This window comes from Megalops cyprinoides, chromosome 9 (genome assembly GCF_013368585.1).
Source record: "Megalops cyprinoides isolate fMegCyp1 chromosome 9, fMegCyp1.pri, whole genome shotgun sequence".
NCBI lineage: Eukaryota > Metazoa > Chordata > Actinopteri > Elopiformes > Megalopidae > Megalops > Megalops cyprinoides.
Genome location: NC_050591.1, coordinates 24,669,065 through 24,696,766, shown reverse-complemented (window position 1 = coordinate 24,696,766; position 27,702 = coordinate 24,669,065). Strand labels below are relative to the sequence as shown.

The 27,702-nt window shown below is 44.5% G+C and overlaps 1 protein-coding gene across 2 annotated transcripts in view; it reads left to right on the top strand.

Annotated features, from left to right (window-relative positions):
• The window catches only part of ift80 (intraflagellar transport 80 homolog (Chlamydomonas)), a 47,956-nt gene extending 34,221 nt beyond the window's left edge, over window positions 1-13,735 (top strand). For both annotated transcript variants that reach the window (XM_036537498.1, XM_036537497.1), the window contains 11 exons: window positions 1,799-1,917; window positions 2,474-2,548; window positions 3,172-3,335; window positions 3,524-3,588; window positions 6,182-6,317; window positions 6,708-6,855; window positions 7,481-7,652; window positions 11,486-11,575; window positions 12,306-12,478; window positions 12,657-12,780; window positions 13,079-13,735. In XM_036537498.1, coding sequence (XP_036393391.1) covers window positions 1,799-1,917; window positions 2,474-2,548; window positions 3,172-3,335; window positions 3,524-3,588; window positions 6,182-6,317; window positions 6,708-6,855; window positions 7,481-7,652; window positions 11,486-11,575; window positions 12,306-12,478; window positions 12,657-12,780; window positions 13,079-13,189 — 1,377 coding nt within the window. In that variant the 3' untranslated portion in view covers window positions 13,190-13,735. The remainder of the gene's footprint in view (window positions 1-1,798; window positions 1,918-2,473; window positions 2,549-3,171; window positions 3,336-3,523; window positions 3,589-6,181; window positions 6,318-6,707; window positions 6,856-7,480; window positions 7,653-11,485; window positions 11,576-12,305; window positions 12,479-12,656; window positions 12,781-13,078) is intronic.
• The last annotated feature ends 13,967 nt before the right edge of the window (window positions 13,736-27,702 follow it).

Sequence of the window (27,702 nt, the reverse complement as noted above, 5' to 3'; positions counted from 1 at the left end):
TGTGCCTCACTGAATGGACGTAAGCATGCACTGAGAATGAGTAGCTCAGATTTTCGCATTGTATGAAAGTTCGTTTTAGAGAATGAGCTGGAGAACAGAAAATGTGCCGTTTTACATGAAGGCTTTGACCTGAATGTAATGTATTGATCTGTTTTACTTTATACCCTCAACCCCCTGTAAAAAAATTTGTGAGGACTGCCAAAAGTAAAACAAAGGAAGGCCATCCTTGGTTCTGTGTAGTGTCTCTTTTGTGCAGCTGAAAGAGGAATTGATCCATTTAAACTGCGTTGATTTGAATGGTGTTTATACAAAAACGTATAAATACATATGAATACGTACAAATAAGTACAGTGAGGAAGTTTCTGCTGGTGTTAAAATCAAGACTCCCTCCTACTGTAACACAACTTCCTCCTTCCCATCACCCCCCCCACACACACACACACACACACACACACACACACACACACACACACCCCAGAGGCAGCACCTCCCCCTGCCCCTCACCCCTCCTACCCTTTAATCTCCTTCCTTTGTGTGTGTGTGTGTGTGTGTGTGTGTGTGTGTATGATTGTGTGTGTGCACGTGTGCATGCATGTTTTTGCTCTGTGTGTGTTTGTGTTTGTGTGTCTGCCCCTCACTTATTTAGTGCTCTGTCTAGACTCCTCCACTGTCTTTATGAGCACAGCAGACAGCAGTCTCACATGAGACCTGCTTTTTAACAGAGATCGTTTCTTTCTCTTTCTCACTTTTTTCCTCTCATAAGAGGATCGGTATGAGACAAGGGCCTTGCATGAATAATTAACAAGGCTGTGTTCCTGTGTTCTTCATATCTGTGTGTTGCAGTGAGATGCAGTCCCCTGTGCTAGGGCTCCAGCGTGTACTGGCCGTTCAGGGGATTGGTGTGTTTTTTTTTTTTTCATTGATTTCCTGGTGGAGGAGATTTTCTGTTTTGTTTATTTGTCAATGAAAAAAAGAGCTTATAATTTAGCTGCACTTAAAACCCAAATACACCCCGAGCCTAAATAAATTAATTTGAATGCTGAATGGAAGTGAATTACCGTGTGTGAAATGTAGTAGTTTGTAAAGTAATGGTCTATTTAAAGGGGAGAAAATTCCCAAGACATCAGCACTTCTAGCTATACATTATGTTGTAAGACTCGTACTGTACCCAAGTGACAATGGCCTGCTTGTCTGTGGGCCCCAGCCACTGAGCGTGTTTAAATTGGAGAAACCACAAGGTAGAGTTTACATGCTGTGAGCCCGCGCATGGTCGGCATAGACATCTCACAGAATACTGTTTGCACAAACCAAACAAACCCATGTCTTCACTCATTTATTTTTAGCTGAGCTCGAGTTTTTTAGGGCACATCTGCCAATGGTTTGTGAATCGGACAGCTAAATTTACTGCTTTGTGGTCTCTGGGTTTTTATTCCTGGGTGTTTCACGTATAAATTTGGTTTTTAGGGGATAAAAACGGGGGATGTGCAAACTCCTAAAAGTACACCTTTTACCTGAGGGGGAAAAAAAGAAAGTTAAATATGTAAAAAATAAACTGAAAATATTTATGCAAACAATTGAAAATAACGACAGACAAGCACATTCAAAGACAAACACACAAGGCAGCCCTTATGCTTGTAGATGGAGTCTTTCTTGTTTCTGGTATGCGTTTACTCAGTGTGTACATGTGAGAGTGTATGCACGTGTGTGCTTTTAAATCGGGTTGTAAGTTCAAAAGAATGAGGAAAGGCACCTCTTTTGTGCCTAAATGTGTCCTGTTAACCTCTCCCGGAATGTCCAGGTGCGGAATGTCATGAACGATGCAGTGGACGCTCTGGAGTTCCGAGATCGTGTCATCAAGGCCTCGCTGTCACATGGTCATCTGGTAGTCACCACCTCCCTGCAGTGCTACGTCTACAGGTTTCATATCTACTGACATCCCTCTCTCTTTTATTCTCTCGCTTTCTACCTCCTCTCTGTCTCTCTGCCTCTCTGCTTTCTCACTTTTCTCTCTGATTCTCTGTGTAACTGCAGTTCATCTTCTCTCTCTCTCTCTCTCTCGCTCTCTCTCTTTCTTTTATTTCTCTGTCTCAAATTCTTTGTTTCACCATTTATACTGCACTTGGTTGGTGTCTGCCTGTGACTGTTCTCATGTACACTGAGGGCACTATCGGCAAAGTTCCTAGACCATGACTTATTGTAGTCTAGGGAGGAGTTAACCTCAGTTTTCATGGGACAGTTCAAGACGTATGCTAAATGGAGTCCATAAAACCCCAAAAATGTTTCAGCTGAGTGAACTAACATACTATTTAGATAAGTTAACATTTTGATTAGACCTTTTTAGTCTCACTTTGAAATGTATGGAACATGTGGTGGCATTAAGTTAAAAATCACCCAGCAGACAAAATAGGTAATCCAGAAGCGGGTTGGAAAATTTTGTAGATAAGAGGGCTAAATGGTCTGTGTTTTCTTGCAGCGCAAAGAATTGGAACACGCCACTGATTTTCGACCTTAAAGAAGGTTCGGTGAGCTTGATCCTGCAGGCAGAGAGGTGAGGAACCATCGCTATTGTTTGCACCATCACATTTCTGCTAAGTTACCCCTCTTTCTCCTCTCTCCTTCTCTTTCCTTCCCTCCTTCATTTCTCCCACTCTTGCCCACTCCCTCACACTTCTCTCTCCATTTCCCTCCTCCTCTCCTGTTCTCTCTCACCCCTTCTCCCCCTTTCTCTTGGAGTCTCCAGCTTCTTTCCTGCCAAACAGAGTTTTGTGATTGAGCCAATAGTAAAGCAGATATTTGTACTGAAGCCTGATTGCAATGTGGAAAAGTGATAGCAATTTGTCATTTACTTTAATGGTTAACTTTTTACAAGGTTATTGTTCATCAACCTAGAAAAATACAGGTTCTTGGCTTTCCGTCATTTTTTTCATCTCTTGTGAAATTTATTTGAGACTCAAATGGTTTTACAGTTGTATTGTTTTTTGGTGTGCTTGGGATGTTTTTAAAAAATCTCCATTTACATAAACATCATCAGACTTTGGCCGGGCTTCATATAGGTTTGAACTCAGTTTAACTTGTGATATTGGAAAAAAAAATGTAAACCAAGTAAAACCAAGACTAGTTTCAGGAGTATTATCCCAGTTAACAAACTGCTTTGCTCTTTTTATCCACAAGACACTTCCTGTTGGTGGACGGTGCAGGTATATATGTGTACTCCTATGAAGGACGGCTCGTGTCCACCCCCAAGTTTCCTGGGATGCGGACGGACATCTTGAACACACAGACTGTCTCTCTCAGCAATGACACTATAGCGATCCGGGATAAAACTGATGAGAAAGGTGAGCGAATCATCAGCACGGCAGACAAGGCGAAAGCAGCTCTGTGGAGTACTTCAGAGAGGAGTACCTGCGGCTCTTCCACTCCCTGCTTTGACCCTCTGCAACCACTGTCTCCTTAGGGAAAAAAATGAAAGGTAATTCTCCAAGAAAGGTACCCCTTGCTAATACCTACTTCCTTCTTTCCCTAGTCATTTTCCTGTTTGAAGCCCTCACTGGGAAAGCCCTTGGTGATGGCAAGCCCTTGACTCACAAGGTAAGGGTCAGCAGTCCATCAGGTGGGTAGTCACATTGGTTCATTTGCCTTGTGGTTACATTAAAGACATCACAGTGGTTGTGGATTCAGTCACCAGTGTCACACCAAACTGCTACCCGTTACCTCACTTGGCTCTCAGGATAACAAAGACGCATTAGGATGCACTTTGGTGGCCTGTCTTGTCCTTGGTGCTGCATATGTGAATTTGGCCTTCTGGGCTCACACGTGGATTCCATTATAACAGTGTCCCCAGGATTTATGAGTTACTGAAATAATCAGGTGCTGCCTCTAAAGACTTCTGTTTAAAGGAGACCTCCAGTTAATAATTAAAATGTGATATGTTTTATGACATGTATCAAGTATTTACATGCACAATTGAACATTTCCAGCAACCGCACCAGAAACTGATGTGCCCTTGTTGGTCCGGATGTGGGAGAAGCAGCCAATAAAAATGTTTATGTTGAACAGGACCAGTCAAGACAATTTGCGGTTGGTGGTTTTTGTTTTAGCCGTATAGCTTTTCACCCAGTTTCTAAACAGTGAGATCGTCACGCTGGACAAAGACACGCTGATATGCTCACATGAAATTTTTCCACATGAGTCTTGGCGTCGTCAATTAGTCGGGGACCTATCCATGAAAAACCTGCTTTTTTGATTGAGCCTGTTGTTTTTCTGTTCACGCTAATGAAACGCTGTGGCTGGTAGGGTTTTGATGGGGTTTTCTATTTCTCCATTCACTGTAATTAAAAGATGTGGCTGGTCTTCAGACCAGCTTGCATCATCAGCTGGAGACGAAAGGTTATGGTTCTACTCTTTCAGACCATGGTTCAGAATAGTCAATCATACATGTAAGTGCTTGATACATGTCCTAAAACATAACCCAATGCTTAAAATGCTTGAGGTGGAGTTTGCCTTTAAATTGTCAGTCCTAAGGGTGTTTCAAATTATTCCAGTGCACACATACACCATTGAAAGTGTCAAGTCTAATGTGACAAGACTCCCAAGTCCCTGATTGAGGAGAAAGAGAATAAGCTGTAAAGCATCTGATTGTATTGAAATGAGCCTTGGTGCACCAGAAAATTTGGGATGTTTGAGGGTGTGCTTTGGTGCGTTGGGTGAAACTTTAACCCCGTGGCTGACAGCGCCCCCAGGAGGCTGCACTCCGCTGCCCCCAGGGGAGCCGGCGATGAGAGCGTCTCGGCAGAGCGAGCCGGCCTCGGTAATCTTCCGAGCTTCAGCCCTCACTGTGACAGCAGAGTGTGAAAGCAGAGGGGAGGGGGACGAGACAGACGCAGAGTGAAAGAGAGGGAAGGAAAGCGAGCGAAGTAGCCAGGATCTGCAGTTACTGTTTGTCAGCATCTCCCTGCGTGCCAGCAGCGCACGGCTCCAAGACACAGCTCCGCGCGGGGAGCCAGCTGGCTCCGTTCTGCCTCCCTCTCTCGCGCTCACCTCGATGACATCAGCACAGGCTGGCCCCGCGAGCAGCGTCACGGGTGCTCGGGACACAGCGCTGGCAGGAACAGCGCACATATATCATTGATAATGGCTCAAAACAGCCTGCATCTCTCAGGCCATTTACTCCCTTTATTTACTGTTTTACAGTTGTCTCTGGAAGACAAATGAAAACAGTGGACTTGATCTGAGCAGGGTCAAGGTCTGTGGAGGATTTCGGGGTGGGGGAGGGGGAGAGGGGGGCGTCTTGTCAAGCTAACAAGCTTCATTAAGAGTGTTAGGCTGCCTCCCCCTCTGACTTCCCCCCTCCTTTTTCCCCTGCAGAAAGAGTTGACTTTCTGCAGAGTAATTGGCTTGGCTGTATATTTTGAAGCCCAAGTGTGGGGGGAAATAAAATATATTATGTTTTTTATTGTATTTGATGTTTCTTAATGGTTCTGTGAGTTATGTAAAGATGTTTATCAGAAGGGGGCCGAGCTTTGAAGCGGTGTCTCAAGCCATCCGAAGATGACACCGTTAGTTTGATCAGTCCCTAACGGAAAACAGGCCCCTCTAATCTTACCTTCTGGTTCCTATTTAATCAGGAATGTAAAATTAGATGCGGCCTAATGAAAAATGATTCCCGTACAAATTTCGAGATTAAGTTCTGCGCTATGATTTTCGACAGGGTGTGAAATCGCAGCAGAGTGGGGGGGGTGCGGTGTAGCTTTGTTCGGTGCATAGAGGAGAATTTCACCCACTGCGCAGAGACAACACAGCCTGTCCACACTGCACTGTACCCCTGCTGCACTCCCCTCATACCCATAAACAGGCACTCCGTACTGTGTGTACTTGCTGTGCATGCGTACTACGCTGTGTCAGCTGAAGAGAAGAGCCAGACCATCCCTGTCTGACAGGAGCTGACTGTTTCAGCATTGGAAGCAGGCAGGGAAGGAAGAAGGATATAAGTGATACTTTGAGATTAATTAAGAGGCCTATCTCTAAATGTTGTGAGTCAACCCTCAAAGATGTGATGCTGCTGTATGCTACAGTTTGAATTCAGTTTCCTTCTGAAGAATGTGAGTGTTTAATGGTTCTGCTGAAGTGCTAAGAGATACACGTGCAGTGGGCAGGATTTCAGTGGTTTGTGGGGCATTTTCAGATGGAGGTGGTGGAGATCGCCCTGGACCAGTGTGGGATGGCGGCTGACAGGAAGATCGCTTTGATTGACAAGAACCGCGACCTCTACCTGACCTCCGTTCGACGCTTTGGCCGCGACCACAAAATCAACAAGATAGGTGAGAGTCGTCAACTAGTGAGGCTGGGCTAGGAAAATGGGAATTCAAAGTAGGGGACCAAAGTAAGTGGGACATGAGAATGGAGCATATGTTACAGAGACTCCGTGGGAGGGCCAGGAGACAGGGACTAGTGAGGTGGGGTGGAGAGACTTGCTGGGAGGAGCACTGCAAGGGGAGCACTCAGGTGGGCTACAGGCGGAGGGAGACTCGCGATGTGTAAGTGAGCTCTGGACAGGCTTTCAGGTGACAGATGGGAGCACTGTTGACTGTGTGGGATATTGCTTCTGTGTTCCATAAGCAGTGTGCATAATCTAAATTATTCCTGTAGAGATGGCATGGCAACTCTAAGTGTAACTGTCTAATGAGTTCCATCCTTCCCCCTTCCTCCAGGCACCATGGTGCACACGATGGCCTGGAACGACTCTGCCAACATCTTGTGTGGGATCCAGGATGTCCAGTTCACTGTGTGGTACTACCCCAATGCTGTCTTTGTGGACCGGGACCTGCTGCCCAAAACCCTGTTTATGAAGGACGCCAGGTATGCTTCCCTTATCTGGTTATTAATTATTCTCTCACTCGTTTCACTTGTAATATCAGTTACTGAATTTTTCATCTACATGAGCTTCAGTGATTGGAAATAGGGGGTGATTTCTTATTGACTGCACACACATTAAAACAGTGATCCATGCAGTGAAAACTTCAGTAATTAATAACTAATTGCATATCTCATCAAGAAGGCACTTACCATGCATGAACCTCACTTTATCACTCTCCAGTCTGGAGACTGCCACTAGGGAGCTGGGCGGCAGTGTAGCATGGTGGTAAGGAGCAGGACTCATAACTAAAACGCTGCCCGTTCGATTCACCGCTGGGGCACTGCTGCTGTACCCTTGGGCAAGGTACTTAACGCAGAATTGCCTCGGTAAATATCCAGCTGTATGAATGTAACATGTAAAAAAAACTGTAACCTATGAAAGTTGCTCTGGAGATGAGTGTCTGCTAAATGCCAATAATGTGATGTAATGTAATGGTTGCCCTAAGGGGGAACATCTAGATGAAGAATGATGCCTCATACCTTGTTTGTTTCATTTATTGAGCTCTTTGTTACGGTAGTGTGATTATGGAGAAACAGATGACCACTTTCTTCCTCACCACTCCCCCAGTGAATTCAGCCGCACGCCTCACATCCTGAACTACGTGGGCACCCAGGTGACGGTGCGTCGAGCAGACGGGTCGCTGGTATACAGCAGCGTCTCGCCCTACCCCGCCCTCCTGCACGAATACACAGCCTCCGCCCGCTGGGACGACGCCCTGCGCCTCTGCCGATTCGCCAAGGTGAGACAGCCATGCGAGCTGGGAGTGGCAGGTGGACGGGAATTCTGGGTAATAAGGGAGAGAAGGTGCGGTTTGGTGTGAAGGCTTGGGGCTTACCGCACAACAGCATCTTTAGCAGAGGCCTGTTGAAGCTGCCTGTGTGTGGCAGTGTGCTGTTTGTTTGGCTCTGCGGCAAAGCACTGTTACCACACTTTTCCAGCTGCCCGGTCGTCTAAACACACTCGGAATGCTCCTGATGACCTTGCTTCGGTGGGCATATTTCAGCATTACAATGAAGCAATATGTTTACAGCACAGTGAAGAATGTTAGTATGGTAGGAGAACTGAGAGAGGCACAGGGGATGGCTTTTGGCTTAGAAGCAGCTCCAGCTGTAATATCTCTACCCACAGGGAGTGCTGTTACATGGGCACTTATGGTTGGCCAGCCTTTTTTTAAGGGGGCAGTTATGGTTGGCGGGCTTTCTGACAATGAAAGTGTGGTAGCTCTAATAATAACTGACACTGAGCATGACGCACCCTGATTCAAGCTGAATTAGACTGAAGTCTCGAGACTTTAGAGTCCTTCCAGCCGCTTTCTCAAGCCATGGAAACGAGCCTCACACCATCCATTGAATCACGCGGCAGTGGAACATCTGTGGCTCTCTGAAGAAGGTTGGGTTCAGACTCCTAATCTCTGCAGGTGCGGTACTCCTTGTTGTCACTTGAACTACCCTACCAAGTGTCTGAACTGAGCTTATATTGATCAGTAGCCGCAGGGCTTTGTGTCAGCGTGTGTCTGTATCAGTCAGCGTGTTTGGCTGAGTGAGACGGACAGAGACAGAGGTGTGGGCACAGTGTCAGTCTGCTCTGGAGCTCAGTGTGGGTAGGTTCCAGCACTGCCCTGAGAAGAGATGGGGTAGGTTCACAGGGGTACAGAATAGGGACTGTATGCACACGTCGCTCAAATCTGTTACTCTGGTGCTGATTGAAAGCAGCTTCTAAACCCTGAAAGATTCTGACTCTGGAGGCGTGGGTCTGCATGCCCCTGCACTGTCTGAATACCAGAGATGAAATGGCCTTTCTGGAAGACTGAGGAAAGGATGGAAAATCAGGTTTATGGGAATAATATATCTTAATTAAATGATTATGTGTGTGTGTCTGTGAGTGTGTGAGGTGGGGGGGATGAATTAAATTAATAGTCAGTATTGAATACAGTCTGTTTTGAAATGATCGATGGTCAGACAGTGCATTTTTCTCAGAAATGTGCAAGGAGAGCACTCCAGAAACACACCCCACATAATCAGTGAAAGCCAGTGAGTCCCACTCAGAGGTAATGATTTAGAATTAATTGTGTAATTAGCGGGGCTAAATTGCTTGCACATTGCAGGCTGCAGTGAAGCAGGGAGGGGTGCTGTAATTTGAGATTGAGCACAAGGCCTGAAACCGACTTGAGACAAGCTGAGCGAGCTGGAGTTCTGCTCCGCTCCGGTGGACCTGCTGGAGCCTGGAAAGCCCTGCTCATCATCACCCTGCGACCCCCGAAAATCGCAGCGTGGCCGGCGTGTCTCTGCGTCTCTGTAATGCGCGTTTGCACATACGTGTGTGACAGTGTGCTGCAAGGCCTCCGTGTTACAGTGGTAAATGCTAAGTTTCTGTGCCTACATGTCAGCCCTTCCTTGGTGATATTTCATGGTGTTCTTTTTGTTCTCTTGACTGGGCGTTCTCCGTCATTGAGTGCCCTGTCATTTCTGTGCACCTGTGTGTGTGTGTGTTAGCCCTCTGAGCTTGGCGAGAGTCCAGGCCTGTCATTCACTCACTCAGCTCCTAAGCACTTCCCTCTTTGTCATTCATGTCTTCTCCACTTCTCTCTCTCCTCTTCCCTGCCCGTCTGTTTCCTTGGGTTTATTCAATTTTCTCTCATAATTCCTCAGTCCTGCTAAGTCCTCTTTAAGGCCTCAGTGGGGACAGAAATGCATGAGTGTATGGCTCCTCGTGGCGTGGTCAGCCCCAGCCAGTGTAATAGCAACACAGATGGCTGTGAGTGATTGTGCTGAAGATTTATTTTCTCTTTATCAGTCCACTCAACTCTCCTGTGCTGTTTTTGTTTTTTGAGGTGCATCATGAGCCTCTTTTTTTCTGACTCAGAAGAATAGGGCTTTATTGGGCTGAGGCTGGTGGTTTTAAATTTGTTTCTAATTAGCCTGTGTGACACCATTTACCGTATTTACCCCAGATCCACAGAGAGCTTCTATGTACTGCATGGTTTATGATGCAATAACCGCAGCCTGGGATACGGAGCGGGGTGGAGTACGGGAGGGGGTGGCCTAGAATTCTGCCCCCATCACCACTTAAAGAAATGCCCCCCTCTGCTCCTGTCCATTTCTGGTAAACATTCAAGTGTTCTGGTAAGTGTGGGGTTTCCTTGAGAGGGAGGCGTGGCCCTGGCAAGGCCCCGCTGACCAGGTTCATTAGTGCGACATGCTGCAGCCCTCTCAATAAATGCAGGAGCAGCAGGCTTTACAGCACAATCTGTCGGTGATTATTACTGGAACATGTACACCGCGAACAGCGCGACTTAAATCAGGCCCTCGTCACTTGTGCAGCGCGCTGTGCCACTATGCACATGTCAAACCGTTTGAAATTGTGGACTTTCTTGGTTGAGACTGAATTTAAGTGGGCGGAAATTTCTGTTGTTGTTCTGAATATGCACACAAACGGTGCTGTAGGCCAAGCCATAGAGCCATATCACTTTTTACTCAAGATGCAAAGGAGGTTGGAGAATGTGCTTGGGTTCTTCTAGTGTAAGCCAGATGTTTGGAAAAATGTGTTAATTGTACAGCTCCCTCATAAACTTGTGTAAAACGGAGAGCATTTTAAGCCCAGCTGCCACAAAGTGGAAGTGTAGTGTCAGAGTGAGCCCCAGCTGTTCTCCTGCGTGACACCGGGTGTCCCTTCCCTGTAATCTGCTGTGCCGTCTCTCTGCCCTGGAGTGAGACGCTAACGAGCCACGCACTGGGACGAGCAGACGGGTAATGGAACCCTCCTGCCCTGACAGAGACGCCAGCGTAATGACCATCCTGTCCCTTTAATGGCCCCCCCTGTCCTGCCCCGCCGGGGCAGCGCCGATCCAGGAACGACGCGGATCACGTGCGCCCAACCTGGCGCCACGGATGACCCGTCCAACTGTAAACCCTCCGAGGGCGCTCACGAACTAAGCCGCCGTGCGCAACGCCGAGGTGTAGCGCAAACGACGGCATATTTAACCGCATTTATTTACGGAGCCCGGTGCAAATATTGCAACATTAAAATGAACTGTTACGGTGGAGAATGTAACTGTTATGGTAGAGAGTTGCTTGTTGAGTTTTTTTTTTTTGCTTTTTGCTTTTCAGAAATCCCTTGTTATTGTTGTGTTTGGTGGAATGTAAACTCCGCAGAGGCCCCGCGCCAACTTTCCACTGGGTCGCAGGCACATTGCGCTTTTCACGTTGATAAAACGAGACGTCAAAGGAAACAACACATTATGCTGCGTCTCCCTCGGGGGTCCTGGGGTCCAGATCCCACAAACATCCTGCTTAGGAGTCCCTTATGCAGGCACTCGGAGTGAGATGCCCCCCCCCCCACCCCACCTCCCCAAAATTGCCGCGCCCCAGTCTGTTTTGATTTGCAACGTTTAGCAGTGTAGCGATTTCCTCCCCCCACTTGCAATCGCAAATTCGATAAGATCTGTCTTTTGACTGCAGTTGTTGCTATTTTGGTGCATTTAAGATTGTAAAAGACACGCTCGCTCCGTGTTGTGTTTGCGCCACCTCTGGGGCTGTCGCTCATATGTTGTGTTTCTTTCCTTTGACCCTCCAGGATCAGACGCTCTGGGCTTGCCTGGCTGCCATGGCGATCGCCAGCAGAGAGCTGACCACGGCAGAGGTTGCCTATGCGGCCATTGGAGAGGTGAGACAATCTACTTTGCCGAAAAAAGCATTCCCTCTTGTTTTGCTTTAGCGGTGCCACATAAGAAGGCCATACAGTGGTGCCACCTGTTTTTCTGCCATCCGCGTCTCCAGCTGTTTGACACATTTTGTCGGGTAAAGCCATCTTGTTAACGTCTGCTTAATAGGATGCCGGGATGAATTTTTTCCCTGTAAAGACTGTGTAGGGAAAATGTTGCGTGCGCCCTTGACACGCTGTGGGAACAGCAGAGGCTCTCGATGAGTCAGTTTGTCCCGTCCCTTGATGATTCCCAGAAATAGGGGAGAGTTTCGCGTGTCCGGCCGCGGGGGTCGTTCGCAGTGAACCTTCGGTGTCGGTGCAGTGGGTGTTGTTTTGGAGCAGCGTCCCCGGGGGAGCGGTGGAGCGAGACCGAGGGGTCCGGGTCGGTCCCGCTCTGTGACGTCATGCGGAGGAAAGCGCAGAGACAGCTGCTCTGAGCTGCCGCTGCCTCTCTCTGAAACAGATGGATTTGTTCTCTTACCTTTCATCTCCACATCACGCGACTCTCGGTCCCTCCCTGTCTATTTTGCACTCCATATCGGAGACCCCTGGATGGAATTGATTTAACAGAGTTCCACAAACATCCGAACTATTTCTTTAGGCTTTTTTGCCCCGTTTTTTCTGTCTGTTTCACTTTGTGATATTCTGAGTCTCACTGTGACCCTGGCCCCCTTTCCTCTGTGTCTCACAGGTGGATAAGGTGCAGTACATCAACTCTATTAAGGACCTCCCATCCAAGGAGTCGTCTCTCGCGCACATCCTGCTCTTCAGTGGCCAAGTGCAGGAGGCGGAGTCCACACTACTACAGGCCGGACTCATATACCAAGCCATTCAAATCAATATTAACCTCTACAACTGGGACAGGTAAATACACAAGCACTGAGGTGGGTTGTCTGAAACACAGTCATACAGGAGGGATGGAATGAGTATGAACAAGGATGACAGGCGTAACAATAATTTTGTGTGTGTGTGTGTTCACGCTACATTTGTACTGTGCTTGTGTGTTTGTGCGTGACTGACTAGCTCTCTTTCCCCTTTCCAGGGCTTTGGAGCTGGCAGTGAAACATAAGACCCATGTGGACACTGTGCTAGCTCACAGGCAGAAGTTCCTGCAGGACTTCGGCAAGAAAGAGACCAACAAAAGGTTCCTGCAGTACTCCGAAGGGGTATGTGAAACGTACCCAGAAGGTTCATTGTTTATCATTCTTATATTCAGGAGACAGTAGAATATTTGTTGACGATGCCAACAATCACTACTTATTATGATTTATGTTACACTTTGTGAACTCTTGTTGTCAAATATGGTTAAATTATGTCATAAATGGTCCCCCTCGCTCCAGCAGTGATTTCTACATAAATAGTCTGTTGATTCTGAAATATACACAGCAGAAAGGAGTAACACAGACCGCTGCAAATAAACATGTGCCTTGTGGAAGATGACAGTACCATTTTTTCCCCACCTAGGTGGAGGTGGATTGGGAGAAGATACAGGCCAAGATTGAGATGGAGCTGGCCAAGGAGCGGGAGCGGGCAGCCACCTCGTCTGTCAGGAGCAGCGTGGCGTCTCGGCGGTAAAGCGCACCCTTTTCCCATTCCACACAGCAGATCCTGGAGCTCCCATCTTCACCTGCACATGTCAGCCAGGACTCCCGCGCAGGGACTCCCTCTCTCACCATGGGGTCCATGTATGGGAGTCCCATACACTCATATCCGTGTGAGTTCCAGCTATGAGGGCATCTGTATGGGGCTGTCCCATACAAGGCTCACAGCACGGCTTTCAAAATGGAGGTATACAGCGCTTGACGGTTTTCCCTCCTGGTTACTGAATTTAACATCAATAACAGTAAAATACAGGATATTCACAACATGCTTGTGTAATTGCATGTAGGAACTTTCCAACAACCTCTGAATCCACAAAGATATGAAATGCAGCTAAATGAAAATCTGAATTAAATTGCAGGGGAATCAGTGGTCAGGAAAACATGCTTACCCTTACAGCTCGTGACATGGTTTGAGACTATATTTATTCTAGTCTGTTTTGTAGTTCTTTCAGTTTGTGCATAGTGTTCTTCTGTCTGATATTTATGTTAACCAGGTACATACATTTATTAATATTTCTGGACCAACTGTTTACTGTCAATCTCTTATTCTTTTTGTATGATCATTTTGATAGTGTAAACAGAGCAATCTATTGTACTGATATTTTATAGAGGTGTTGAAAAAAATACATAATAAATATATTGTTCAGTTTGAAGAACTCTCTGGATCTCTTTCCTTGGTTGTGTATATTCAATACAATACAACAGACATTATGCTCTCTCTAAAGACTGCTGAGACCAGAAGCAGCCTTCACATACTGTAGCATCCCTAATTCCTCCTGTCCACTGCTGAATAGCTCAGTGTCACGCAGAGCTAGTAGATTTCATTGCACATCCTTTTCTCCACTTTCTAGTTTTCCCATTGTTGTTAACAGATCTGTGAAAATGCAGAAGTTAATGGGTTTATAAAAGCATCATGTGTCCGGTCACTGGATAGACTGTGTGAGCGTGCAGCACTTCTGCTCAATTACACAGTGGGAACATGTCATTACCGACCTCTTCCCCGCTTTATCGATCTCATGTGAAGAGGACCTCTGCAGCTCATGCAATCAACAGGCATGACGTCATGAAGCACAAGGGCCATCATTAGTCTGGCTGAAATTAAATTACCTTTTGCCCGTTTTGTTTTTCTTTACTTCAGTTCTTCCCAGCAGGCTGGTACAAGGAGCACAGCAGAGTATCAGAAATTCACAAGAGCAGACATTTGCCTTTGGGAAAAACAAAAAGGGCCCCTAAAAGCAGACGAGGGATGAGAGCATATGTCTGAGAGAGCAGGCTCCTGTCACACAGTACTTCAGGACTATCTGCTCTGCCTGCCAGAGCTCATCAGACCATATTACTTTCTTACACATTTCAAAAGTCCAGGTTTTTGTGCTCATTACGTCAGGTCATTCGTTGTTGTACATTGGCCTTGGTTACAAGAAGCTACCGGTTAGCAGCCGTACCATAAGTATCAGCTATGTGAAACTTACAACTCACAGTTTTTGTTGAGACTGGGTCACAGACGTCTGGTTTCAGCTCTGTGGTAATTGTAACCTTTGTAATGTGGTTTTTAGCAGCTACCCTGTTAAGTGTCCGCCTATCCCTGTCAGTGAGCTTCGACTTGCAACCACCGTTCCTGTTTCCTCATGCAGTTTCTCCTTATTTGGCATTTGTAGTCATGATTCTTGATACTGTTCCCCTGGAAACAGTCGATAATTTTGCATTTCTGGAACTGAAACACCTGCAATTCGGGCACCAACTATTTGACCTCTTTCAAAATCTGTTAGATCTCTCATGTTCATTTAGAAACACACATGTTGAAGTGTTGACTTTAATATGTATTTTATAGCAGAAAGATATTCATGATTAGTTTTGACATTAATATGAAACATGTGTAGACTCCTTTTTGATTGTGATGTTGTTAGTTTACTGAGTCACATGGTGTTTCCATTATTTTGTCTATGTAAATGTGTGAGTGTGTGTGTGTTACAGCAGACTCACACAGCTACACAAGTACAAGAGTGATGTGAGTTAGAATTCCCTGCTGGAGTGTCCCACTCAAGGTCAATCACATGATTCTCAGGCCTTGTGCTCAGGGCTCAACTCCCTCTCACACACTGCTGTCCTGAAGTGCAGATGTTCAGTACCTTAACACCAACCAGTCTAGCAGCTTCATACATGAGTAAGAGAACACATGTCCTGAGGATATTTTAGTCATATTATTTCACGCTTATTTTCCAAGAGATAATATTTCAAAAGCTATCTCAAAACACAACTATTTAAACATCAGCTGAAGGAGGAGGATTGTGCCCAAAGTGCATGAACCCATGATGTTATAACCTCACTGTAGAAAAGCTTGAATGGACTGCTGTAACAAAAAAAAAAATATATATCACTTAATATAAGCCAGCAGAGTAGTCATTAAGGAGGGGCAGTTCCATTTTTCAGTTCCTTTCAATGTACTTTTATTGGAAGCTCACTGCATCAGTTCGCTTGGGTCAATTCCAAGTGCTCCCTTACAAACATATGATCCATTTCCAATGCTGAAATAGAACTGGCATATGGTCAGGACAGGCTACATTTGCACCCTAATATTCCAAAATCAGTCCGATCGTTGCAGTATCCCCAGCATGACGAGACATATTTTCCAGAATCCGATGTTCAAAGTAAGGCTGTATTCTGAATAAGATAACTACATGTGATATGTGGAATATTGAGCTATCTAAAAGAAGTTATGTCATGTTAACACCTTTTTTGGAATTCCTCTTATACTCTGAATTTTCAATGTCATCCACAGATTTCCTGAACAACATAAGAAAACTGGAAGTCCCTGCATCTCATTAGAGTCAAGTTGGAAATGACCATATACGCATTTGATTGTTTGGGGGATGTCATTGGCCCTCTCAAAGCTACTGTGATAATCTATACATTTATCATAATTATGTTTTGTATTATTTGTTGCAGGACAGACCATGTCTTTGTGGAGTATTTGCAACCAGTTGACACCTTGCACAGCTGCCTTTTAGAGGACTTGCAACACACGTCACAGGTGGTACATGTGTAAGCATAGTGACATTGTGTACACATACATACACACACTCAAATATGTGTAGACATACATATATACGTACACATTTAGTGGTAAGGTCACTGGAGTCATGCATACTGCCCTGCTGTGAACACAATCCCAAATTTTGTCTGCAAAAAAATCTCACTGTATGGAAGGGCAATATGCAAAATGCAAGTAGGGTAAATTGCCCTGGACTCTATGTATGAAATATTTCTTACTACACCAGTCAGACCATGTCTGATGCTGTTTAAACTTGTACAGAAAACTGCATCAGAGAAGGCCTCAAATATAGTGGTAAAATGATCTGTGTTTAAGGGGATGTACTCAATAACTGACCCTCGGGCACCAATCCTAGAGCAGTGTTAACCTTTACAAGCAAAATGTTTGCTTCTAGTGTTAGTGTTGGTATACAGATCCTGAGGAAGCTTTAAGGGGAAGATAATACCTAAGGTGTCTAAAAAAACAGAAAACCAAGAGTATAGTGGTATTATTGTAGAACATGAGCCTTGTCGCACTCAAAGGGACTGAATCATGTCAGTAGAGACTACTGTCCATTACTGCTGGGGATTTTAAAATAAAATATACAGGTGATTTACAGTCATGATTGCCATACGTCTTGTGAAACCCTTCTTGTGCAATGGTAGATAAATCTGAACGTCAAAAAATTTGGTGGACGACCAGGCACTTAGACATGCTTGAGTCTTTCACTCATTAATGAGGCAATTGGCTCGCACGATTACACCTGGGTTTAATATTTAATGAAGTCCTACCGATAGTTCATTTACATCAAGTAATTTAATTAGCTGTTTATTCTGTGGAAGAATGGCCCTTGTAATGTCCACAGTTCCGTTGTCTTCGTACAATTAACTGGCGCCTTTTCACGAACTGCATAAGAACCATTTTTGCTGTTTTCTTTTGCGGCAGCCTTCGTGCATTTGTGTGGCGCGTGATTACACGGATCACAGAGCAGAAAGCAAAGTGTTGCCACACAAAATTAAAAATAGCCTATAAAAAGTAGAGCAAAGTGGTGGGCATGAGGCCGCCCGTGGAATTCCCATCAATAAAATTAGCCTGGCATTCTAACTGAAATTGGAATAAGGTCACACAAGGTTCCTCCGCAGAGTAATTTTTCTGTACCTTACCTAGAGTACATTTTTGAATTTGATTGTGCTTAGAAGACCAACCTTCAGTCTTCCGTACATTAACCATTTACGCGAAATATTAAAGAGCAAGATAAGACTCTAACGATTCATTAAAAAAGTCGGACGCGTTCACACAAATTCAACATCTGAAGCGAAACTGCACTATAGCATCTTAAATCTACAACCCACCATCCTGATTCGTTTCTTTACTTTCATAGAGTGTACAGAGGGGCACCAAATTAAAGCAATTCATTATCCGTTTACTATTTTAAGCTTTTCATCCGCATATAAGAAATGATCTTAAACTCATACTGAAAAATACGCACGGTATTAACAAAAATGTCACCGTACCTCTAATTAAAATATAAACTATACCATATAATTGCACTTTAAGTTATTCTCTAAATTATACCATGTTTCTCATAAAATAAACATTCAAAGTACTGATGAATAATCATGTTCAGTCAAACAGAGTTCCTGGAAGTCCTGGTAAGGTTAGAAGTGTCCGGACCCGTTGCACTCAGCCCTGCCACTCCAACGGATACAGGCTCTTCGGATGACATTAGTAAATTGTCATTTGAACGGTCTCGGTCCACCTCTTGCATAGTCTCCTCGTACGTCGGCAGATACTTCACCTCGTCGTACGCGGGCAGCTGCACAACCAGCGAGTGATTCTCGACGGTGTACTCCGGAAAGCGGTCGAGCAGTGAGTCCTGGGACGCCGTGGCGCGTCTGTTGAAGAGGGAGGGCTCCTCCTGCCGCTCGTGGTGCCTGCGGGGTCTCGGGCAAATCATACGCTGAATGAAATAACCCATGGCGAACAAAAGCAACAGGATCAGAATACCCGACAGTTTCCGCGTTATCCATCCGACGTTGTCGAAGAAGGTGTGCAGGGGTAGCTTGCAGCAGCGGATGATGGCACTGCTGTTACCTTGCGTGCAGCATCGCTGGTCGTCCCCGCACTGGATGTGTCCGCAGTCTCGAACTGCCTGACAGGCGTGAATCACAAATGCAGTCAGAAAAGTAAAACACGGCGTTATATCATTCAAAAAATGAAGCATTCTTCGACTTTCGTTTGCTATGGATACTTGTTTCTACTTTGCTTTTTAGAAGAGAACTTGCCTCGTTTAGGTTCTGCTATTTTTGAGTAATTGTCGTTGCTGTAACTATGTGTTGCAGACCGTTCAGCAGTGGACACTGGTATTCGGTGTGTACCGAAAGAAGTGCCGTGCTAAAGCCCCCTAGTCAGTCTGCTGTCCGGTTGCAACGTGAGCTCTGGCGCGCACTGGCGAATCTTGATTCTTACATCATTCTGATGAACTATGCAGTTCTCAGCGAGAGAAGACAGCTGAACAATTTTGTTGATTTATTTATCGTTTATCATCTCCGCTGCGCTTTCTGAAACGTCGATGTGTAGAAACAAATTATATTTATCGAGCAAGCATTTCAAGATTATACACTTATTTAGCTTAGCAGATACTGCGGGCATTGCGCTTTTGTTAGAAACGAGGATTTCCAGTCACAAAGGGAGGCGATAATATATCTTCACCTAATTAAAAATGTATGTTTCTTTGATCGTGGTTGTAATGCGCCGGCTTGCCCGTTGAGTCATAGAACCCGAGTCTAAACGTCTTGCCTAGATATAGCATCTAGGTACTTTTTGAAACAGATGACAAGCTACCCACAGACAGCTGACCTCTACAAATTCTTGGATACTTAAAAGAACATAGAAAGTTCAAATGTTGATGACCATTGCAGGGCAATATCCATTAATGAATCATACTGGCTTATGCGATTTTGCAACTTTAATCTATTATGAGTCTTAGTTAAACTTTAAAACTGAGTGTATTCATGATGCTTGTAATGCTCATAGCGTCAAGGTCGCTCTTTGCTTTACGCATACATGTTTCAGTACCGACTAAAGTTGCTCTCCAACAGCAGACAGTGGTTGGCGACTCATCCTATAGGACTAACTGACAAATGAAATTTCATTATTAGCATTATCATCGAGACTCTACAAACCTAGCCAACGGTGGTGTAAATATAGGTTTTTATTTTATTTATTTATTTTGTTAAGGGGAGCTCTAAAGCGAAGGGACTCCCCTTGCTTGTTTGAGTTACAGTCGATCCATGTTTATGGTGCATTGAAATAACGGAGACACCTCTTTTCCTTTCACCACATCATTGAACATTATTTATATTCTATATTCTATATAAAAATCTGTGTAGTTTGAAGGGAACAGAATATGACCCTTTTTTCATACTGAATTATTCCCTAATGGAATTACGTACGTGAGATAGGCCATTTTTGGATGGGCCTCATATACATGATTTTACCATTATTAGAAATATAGCCTACATGGCAAACATATTTTTAGTCTGTAGTCAGTGAAGGTCGTCTATGCAGAATGCCAACAGGCCCACAACAGGCTACTGTATTCTTAGTGCTTCGGCAACAAAACCTGTATACAAACGGTAAAGTGGGCCATAAATGTGTAGCCTATTTCTTTATGGCATGCTACTGTCGTAGGATGGGGAAATAGTTGCACAATATTGTGCGGTTGCTTTCACTGTTAAGTAATTAGCTGGCAGTGTGATTGGGAGGGTGACCGACACCTGACTCACTGTTTTGTGTGGTTTAGTGTTCGGGAAAACAAAATAAAGCGAGTTTACGACAGTCAGTCTTCTCCTCGTCCGTCGTGTTGACTACCCTGTGTCATTGATAGAAAACATTAAACGTACAGTGAGTATACACACTATTCCGTGTTTATCGTGGAGAGCAAAGTCTAAATATTTGAAAGTACATAAAATACATAGCTAAAATCTTAAACTGAGTAAAAAGCGGACGCTATTTACTCGATTCTGATTTACCTAAGGCAGAAAAGCGCGTGAGTATCCTTTGCGTTGCTCTTTTGTATTTCCAGAGCAAATACCAGTTAATACTTGTGATTTCTCATAAACAAGGCTAATGCACAATATACCAAATTCGATTACTGGAGCATTATGCCGTAAAATCCTCTGGAAGACGACCAGCAAGCTTGATTTATGTAGCATCATGTTTCCTACATTAATCTGTCTCAATTACTGGCATACAATACCAGGGAGTACCCCTGGCTTAATGAGAAAGATAAACAAACATTACATATTGCAGTATCATGAGCGACCATGCTTAGTCGTACTGATTAACAACATAATATTACTAATTTAGGAAGCAACCTATACTATGTATTCTTATACAGCTTTATGTGGAAGTTGAACTGCAGATAGCATATGGAACGGCTATGGCATCATGCTATACTTGGGAAAAAGAAGGGTATCTCAGAATATCAGATCATGGGTCAGCTTTTTTAGATACATACACAACCCCCCCCCCCCCCCCCCCCCCCCCCCCCCTTTGAAGCAGACTGAGATCCCACTTCCTGTAGCAGCCTTTCCCACTTTCTCTAAAACCCACCGCAAAGCGCTGGACACAAGAGTGAGCCTAATACACCGCCTCCTCTCCCCCCTCTCATTTCTCAAGAGATGTCTTTGCAATATGTATTACTCTAATTGGAAACGGCAATCTTTTTCTGGGAAGAGGGGAAACAAGTCCTCTCAGACTCAATGGTAGAAGCCAGAGCTTCCTATAAATCTGACCAGATATGGAGGCGGTGCAGTGAAGAAGGGCGTGGCATCTCCAGAGAAATATTTTACCATTTAACCTGTGTGGGCAGTGATGTAACTAATTAAGAGGGATGGGAGTCCATGCTGTCCCTAGGTGACATGGTACGGCACAGTGAAAACTAGGAATTTCAAGTCAATGGGTTTTTCAACCCAACCATAGAATTAACAAATTAACATAACTTCAGTGATGTATGGAGTATTGGTCCTCAGTGGTCCAGTAGTAACCCTGGAAATGGCCCTTTAGTACATTTGGTCATTTAGCAGCCACTCTTATCCAGAGTAACTTACATAGTTCAGATGGTGTGAGGGGGTGGCACAGTAAAGTAGTGTCCTCTAAAAAAGTGCTTACATGTGTTAGCTGTTAAACTGCAAGGAACTCTAAGTGGTCCTAAATAAGGGAGTCTGGTAAGGGAATAATGTTTTTGTTCTTTTAAACCGACACCATTAATTCACTGTTGTATTCTACAGCATGCTGCACTTAATTGAGTATTACCAGCACATTAAGATGGATGGCAGTAGACATATTTATATTGCTGTAGCATTATTTTATGGTCCATTTGAGGTAACTGTAACCATGTTCACATTAACGATGATCTAGGGAGCATTGTCAGATTGTCAGCTTTATCAGTGGGTCAGTGGACACCTCCCGATTTGTTGTTACAGGATAACAGTGAATGCAGCTGCTTATGGTTTTATTTCGGATGAAGCCCTTGCAGTGTTATCTTTGAGATATTTACGAGATGACCACATTAAAGATAAACTGCAAAAGAAAATCAGTGTCCTCCACTCTGTGTGTACAATGTATCAATTTGTCAAGTTTAATAAAGAAAGGCAGTATCTCTGTGCAGGCTAAGAACACGCGAAAGAACACCCTTCAGTGCGGACAACATAAAAATAAATCATATGAATGAAAAAGTCCCATACCACAACTATTTCACACCCACATACTTCCTTTGCTCTTATCTCAACACTGGCTCCAGGCTTTTCTGTTGAGAATGTATTTTGGCAAGATTAGTCAGGGCTTTGACAGAAAAATAATTCTTTTTAATAATAATTCTGAGAGACCCACACAGATATCGGCCCAATTTGTATTGTTTAATGTTTCACATTTCTCTGTTATTTGTTACATCAGAATTATATCTGAGCGATTGTCCTGTACTGAAGCATGGAGTTACAGAGAGGCTCCAGAAGTTATGGCTGGGTGATACCTAGAATAACAGTATCATAAAAAAGGAAGTCTGAGACTGAGTAGAGTACTGACACCCTAACCTTAGTAAGAGCTCACCATGTGAGTCTAATACATTCTTTGAAGCAAGGCCTTATTTCACTCTTGTGTTTAACACATCAACAGTGTGCGCAGTCTTCAATGCTAAATCAATTTAAAATGAATCAGTATTGAAATTACCTTGTGCTGAGTGGATGTTGTATTGATTAACTGATTAATAGTTGTAGTAGTAACATCATCATCAGTCATTACCAATTACTTTTTTAAGCATTATCAACATTACTTTCAGAAACTACACTAACAAGTAACCCCAGTTTATAATCTCATCAGACTTCAGCCCCTTCCCCTCCTTCTCTCTTAAACAGGATGTCTGTGTGGTTTTAACCCCCAAACACCTGCCCCTGCCCCTGCTCCACTTTCACCTCCTTCTCCACTGCTCTCTCTCTCTCTCCCTCTCTCTCGCTCAAGCTGTTAATACAGCAGGCCAATAACAGTAAGAAGAACCATGCTGCTCTTATGCTGCCTTGTACTGAAAGAATGGAAGAGTGGATAAATAACTTTCCCTGTAAAAGCTATTGGTGTTGTACTAAATTGAGGTAAATGAAAAGAAGCCCCACCCTTGCTCTCTCTCTCTCCCCCTCTCTCTCTCTCTCCCCTCTCTCTCTCTACATCTGGCCTCCCCACGATTTCCTCGGCTCTGTCCTGGAGGGACGAAGCTGTTCTTTCAACTCTGCCGCTGTTTTAACGGTCAGCGAAGACGATGCCGGACTCCAGCAGAGAGAGCCAATATATCCCAGGTTTTTTTTTTTTTTTATCTGCCCGGATCAGGGAGTGATCAAGGCCTGCTGGCGGCCCTCTTTCCTGCTTTCTTTAGTGGGATCACCGACACCTGTTGGTAGAGTTGTTTTCACTCTTCTCTTTATTTAATTGCAGTGCCAGGGTGCAAGTGTCTGCCAGAAATCACATGGCGGCTATGGGGAAATGTGCTTTGAAGATTCTCTTCACAGTCTCGGGAGTGTGAGTTCATATTTCTGCTCATTTTGCCCTTTTTTACAAGGCCCTTTTCAGTTTATGCAGTTTGCCGGGCAAATATAAATTATTGTTAGCTTACAACCTCATTAACTCATACAGTCACACTCCCAAAATGAAATATGACACCATTTACAGTTTTGTCAAGGGGGTCAGAGACCAATGCACAGGTCAAACTTAATCAAAATACTTGAGAGCTCATTTAGTGTATTTCTGTATAACTAATAAATGTGTTGAATAATAATGAGGGCCATGCATTTCGGTTAGGTGAAATAGTTTAGGTATATAAAACATTTCCATGTATACTCCTTTATTAAATGATATGTATATGCCTTCACACCAGCACAATAAATGCAATTTTCAGCAGAGATAAATCCAGTTAAAATCATCTTGTTTAATATCCTAAATGGTTTTATTTCATTTAAACTCTGCATCTCTATTTTAAATATACACTATTAATATCAGACTCAGCATTATTTCCCCTTTAGTATCTACAGAGACAGTATTATTAAGAGTTTTCACCTGTAATACCTCATTCGTCACATCCCGCGATAGGGGTTCACGATGTGACCCTGGCATATAGCAGTGCACGCAGTTTTCTCTGATTTATGGGATAAATACTTCATGAAGGAGGCAGAAGAGTGCTTTCAAGGGAGCAGGGAGTGAATTCTGTGGTTAAGGGAGGCGTTCCTGTAACACACAGCCATGGTGAAAGAGAATGAGTGGGCAGCAGTCGACAGGACACCTCTAGGGGCCTAAAACCCTCCCAAATCAGAAAGGCACATAAAAATGTTTCTGCCTTTGTGTAGCAGTCGTCCTGTTGAGTTCAGCTGCAGATGACTCAGAGCATGGGTTACTGGCCAGCTGAAGTCCTCACACACACACACACAGTCAACTCTGACCTTTTTGCTTTTTCTCAATACCTGATGGCTAAATATAGAGCGAGGCTACTCGTTCCCAGTGCTGGTCTCTCGCAGGGGGATATTTTTAGCTCCGCCCACGTCAGCTGGGCTGAGTCACACATGCAGGCAGTCTGGGTGCGAGGCTGCGTGCCTCGTCACCCGTCCCGCCTTCCCTACCGCCCACGTCCGTTCCAGACGCATTCTGCGGGACGTGACGATGTCATATCTCCTGTGTCCGTGGAAACATTCCACAGGACTAAGAGCTGCCGGGAGGGTGGGAGAAAGATTCGGATGAGACGGGGGTGCAGACATCAAAGTGCCCCTGGGAGCAGACTAAGGCCGTGGTCTTTTTTTCTTCTTAATTTACTGGCTCCATCCCATTTTACAGGCGGCCTGAGACAGGAAATCTGCCAGTATGTAAAAATGTACAACAATTAAATCCTGTCTTGTATGGTGGGAAGAAAAACAGAGCTGATGTCCAGATCTCTCTTTAGCAGCAGTGTGTGGGTGTCCCATTCTTACAGTGGTGGCTCCGTGGCCAGATTTAAATTTGTTTGAAATTTGGGACATTTGTTGATAGAAGCAGAATAATCATACACAAATGACCTGCCTCGTTCTGCTTCGGAGATACCTCAGTTTCATTTACCAATACATATGTTATGCAAAGAAAGGAACTTCATCTGAACCAAAATCTAGTCCTGCACAAACTGGGGCTGATCAGTAGGGAGTTACCTGCAGAAACAAGATGAAGCCACAGGAAATAAAGTTGTTTCTATCGCTGTACATAATATGTAATACCACAATGCGGGTCCTGTGTTTTCATTATACAGTGATACAGTAAAGGGACTCCCTCTGACAGGATAAAAAATAGGAATATTCTACATCACTCAGATATTAAAAAAATGATCAAGATCCTGTTTGTATGGGAGAGAGAGGGAGAGAGAGAGAGAGAGAGAGAGAGAGAGAGAGAGAGAGAAAGAGTGCAAATGCTGTGTGTATCTTAGCATTTGCATGAGTTGTGTCTATATGAGGGGGATCAATGTAAAACAGAGTGACGGCATAGCTTGATTCCTCTGATATAGTGTTTGAACACTTTTGTGATATGATTTTTGTTTTCTTTTTCTAATGATCTGTTTGAACAGTCCTCTGTTTACCTCTTAAGCCTCACAGAACATTTAATGGTTTAGTTACGAGATCCTTCCTTTTGCGGTGGAGAAATATTCACTTTTATCGTTGCTCTGGGATATGCACTCCATTTCACTCACATACTTCATCCTAATTGCGCAGATGTGGGAGTCTGAGATTCTGTGCTGAGAAAGTACCCCCCACCCTCCTGTCGTCTCCACCCCAAGTCCCTTTGGCCAGTTTCAGCAGAGTCATCTGGTGGGAAAACACCTTCCAGCCCAAGAGTGGAGGGGGAAAGACAATGAGAAGTAAAAAAGCATGGACCTCTTATGAGTAGGAGTTAGGCGGTTTAATGTGGCTGCCTCAGCTCTGTTATAGGGCAGAAAAGAAAAGTGATGGACAACATAGCTGATTGTCGTGTATACCTGAGGTCCTGTGTTTGAGCTTTTTGGTGATCAGACATCTTTGGCTCCCCTGCATTCTGGTGAAATGGAGAGACTGAGGGTTGGAGTGGAACTTGTGGATCCGAGGATCACACAGACAGGATTACCGGCGAATGTGCTGACCAAATCAAGACCAGCCGGCTCAGCTGATTGAGTCTAGCGTAGGATGTGATCCACCGCACATGAGGCGCATAGCCATCTCCGCAATTATCGGACAGCTGGGTTGAGCTGAGGCCATTTGTAAGAAAGAAATGCTGCAGACACCCCCCCCCCCCACCCTACCCCCAAACCTCTTTTATAAATGTCTTTTCCTAGCATGGCAGGTTTTAGTTGTACTCCATTACATCAAAATATCTGTTATATCTAAACAAGCCCTTAAATCAATCTTTTTTCTTTCTTTCTTCATCTGAATGTTCAAAGGACATTGATTTCTTGCCTCTTTTCCAGGTGCTCTGAGTCTCCTGTCCCTCAGATGGATTATTTTATTGCAGGGGAAACCTGATCGATTTTTCTGCATTTTAAGAACAAGGGCTAGATTGTCCACTCACCCTGAAGTTGAGCTGTCCCAGCAGGTTTTCTGCATAAATTCTCTCTCTGTCTCTTTCTCTTTTCCTCCCTTTCTCTTTCACTAAATATAAAGCAAAGATATCAGTGAGACTCACCGTAAAAGTCATTTGTCTAGCAAACCCCGGCTGATACTTGTGGAGACTGATGTCAGGGTTCATTCAGTGCACTGTAGGCTGCAACACGTCTTCTCAGAGACAGGGTGGACTCTGGTCTGACCCCAGCGCTGCCCCCATCAGGCTGGCCTGGGTGAGCGCCATGTAAAAATGGAGGATAATCACGCAATACCATCCATTCCGTTCCCTCTCTTTCCCTCTCACCCTGCGTCTGTCTCCCACTCTTTCAAGCTCTCTCATCCTTGGTCTCTCTCACGCATTTCATCAGCCAGGCCTAAACCTCTCCTTTCCAGTGCCATGCAGCATACTCAGCCCAGTGGAATGCTAAAATAGTACAGCCACCTCTTAGGAGATATTGTGAGTCTAAATGATGTGTGGGAGTACTGAATAAAGCAAAGAATTAAAATCAAACTTAACCTCTTCTAGCCAGCCATTCAGATCAAATGAAAACCAAAAAAACTTGCCCAAGATGCACTCATGTACTCAGGCTTGTGTGAGTATATATTAAATGGGCAACAGTGTAGTATAGTGGTAAGGAGCAGGGTTTGCAACTGAAAGGTTGCTGGTTTGATTCCCCACTGGGGCACTGCTGCTGTCTCCTTGGGCAGTTAACCCAGAATTGCCTCAGTAAATACCCAGCTGTATAAATGGATAGCATGTAAAAACTGAAACCTGTGTAAGTTGCTCTGGATAAGAGCATCTGCTAAATAACAATGCAATGCAATATAAACATGTGCCACTGTAAGCCATGTCAGTGTGCAAGTATACTTGTAGAAAGGAGCATGTCAGTCTGATGTGAATTATGTCTGTGTTTTGTGTTAATGTAGAATTATATGTGTGTGCTGTGGGTCAGTTTGATGTGAGCTCTGTAGATGTGGTGTGAATTGTATCTTTACGAGTGTACGTTTTACAAGTTGGTGTGCTGTTGATTGTGCCTACATGTGTATGATGGATGTCAACGTGTTGTTTTCCTTGCGGGGAGAGAAAGGACTCACTCAGCCCTCCATGGATTGAGAAAAAGAGAGGACTCACTTCTTCGTGGATCGATAGAAATGCCCTCTATCCAGCAATCAAGCACACACTCCCCTGGGAATCCACTGAAAGAGCACTCTTAACCTTACTCTGAGGAAGGCAGAGATGCCCAGTTATGGATTTTTGAGGGTTTTGGTTTCTCACAATATTCTGCTACAAAAGCATTATTGGTGTCTTCGTAAGAGATGCTACTGTTA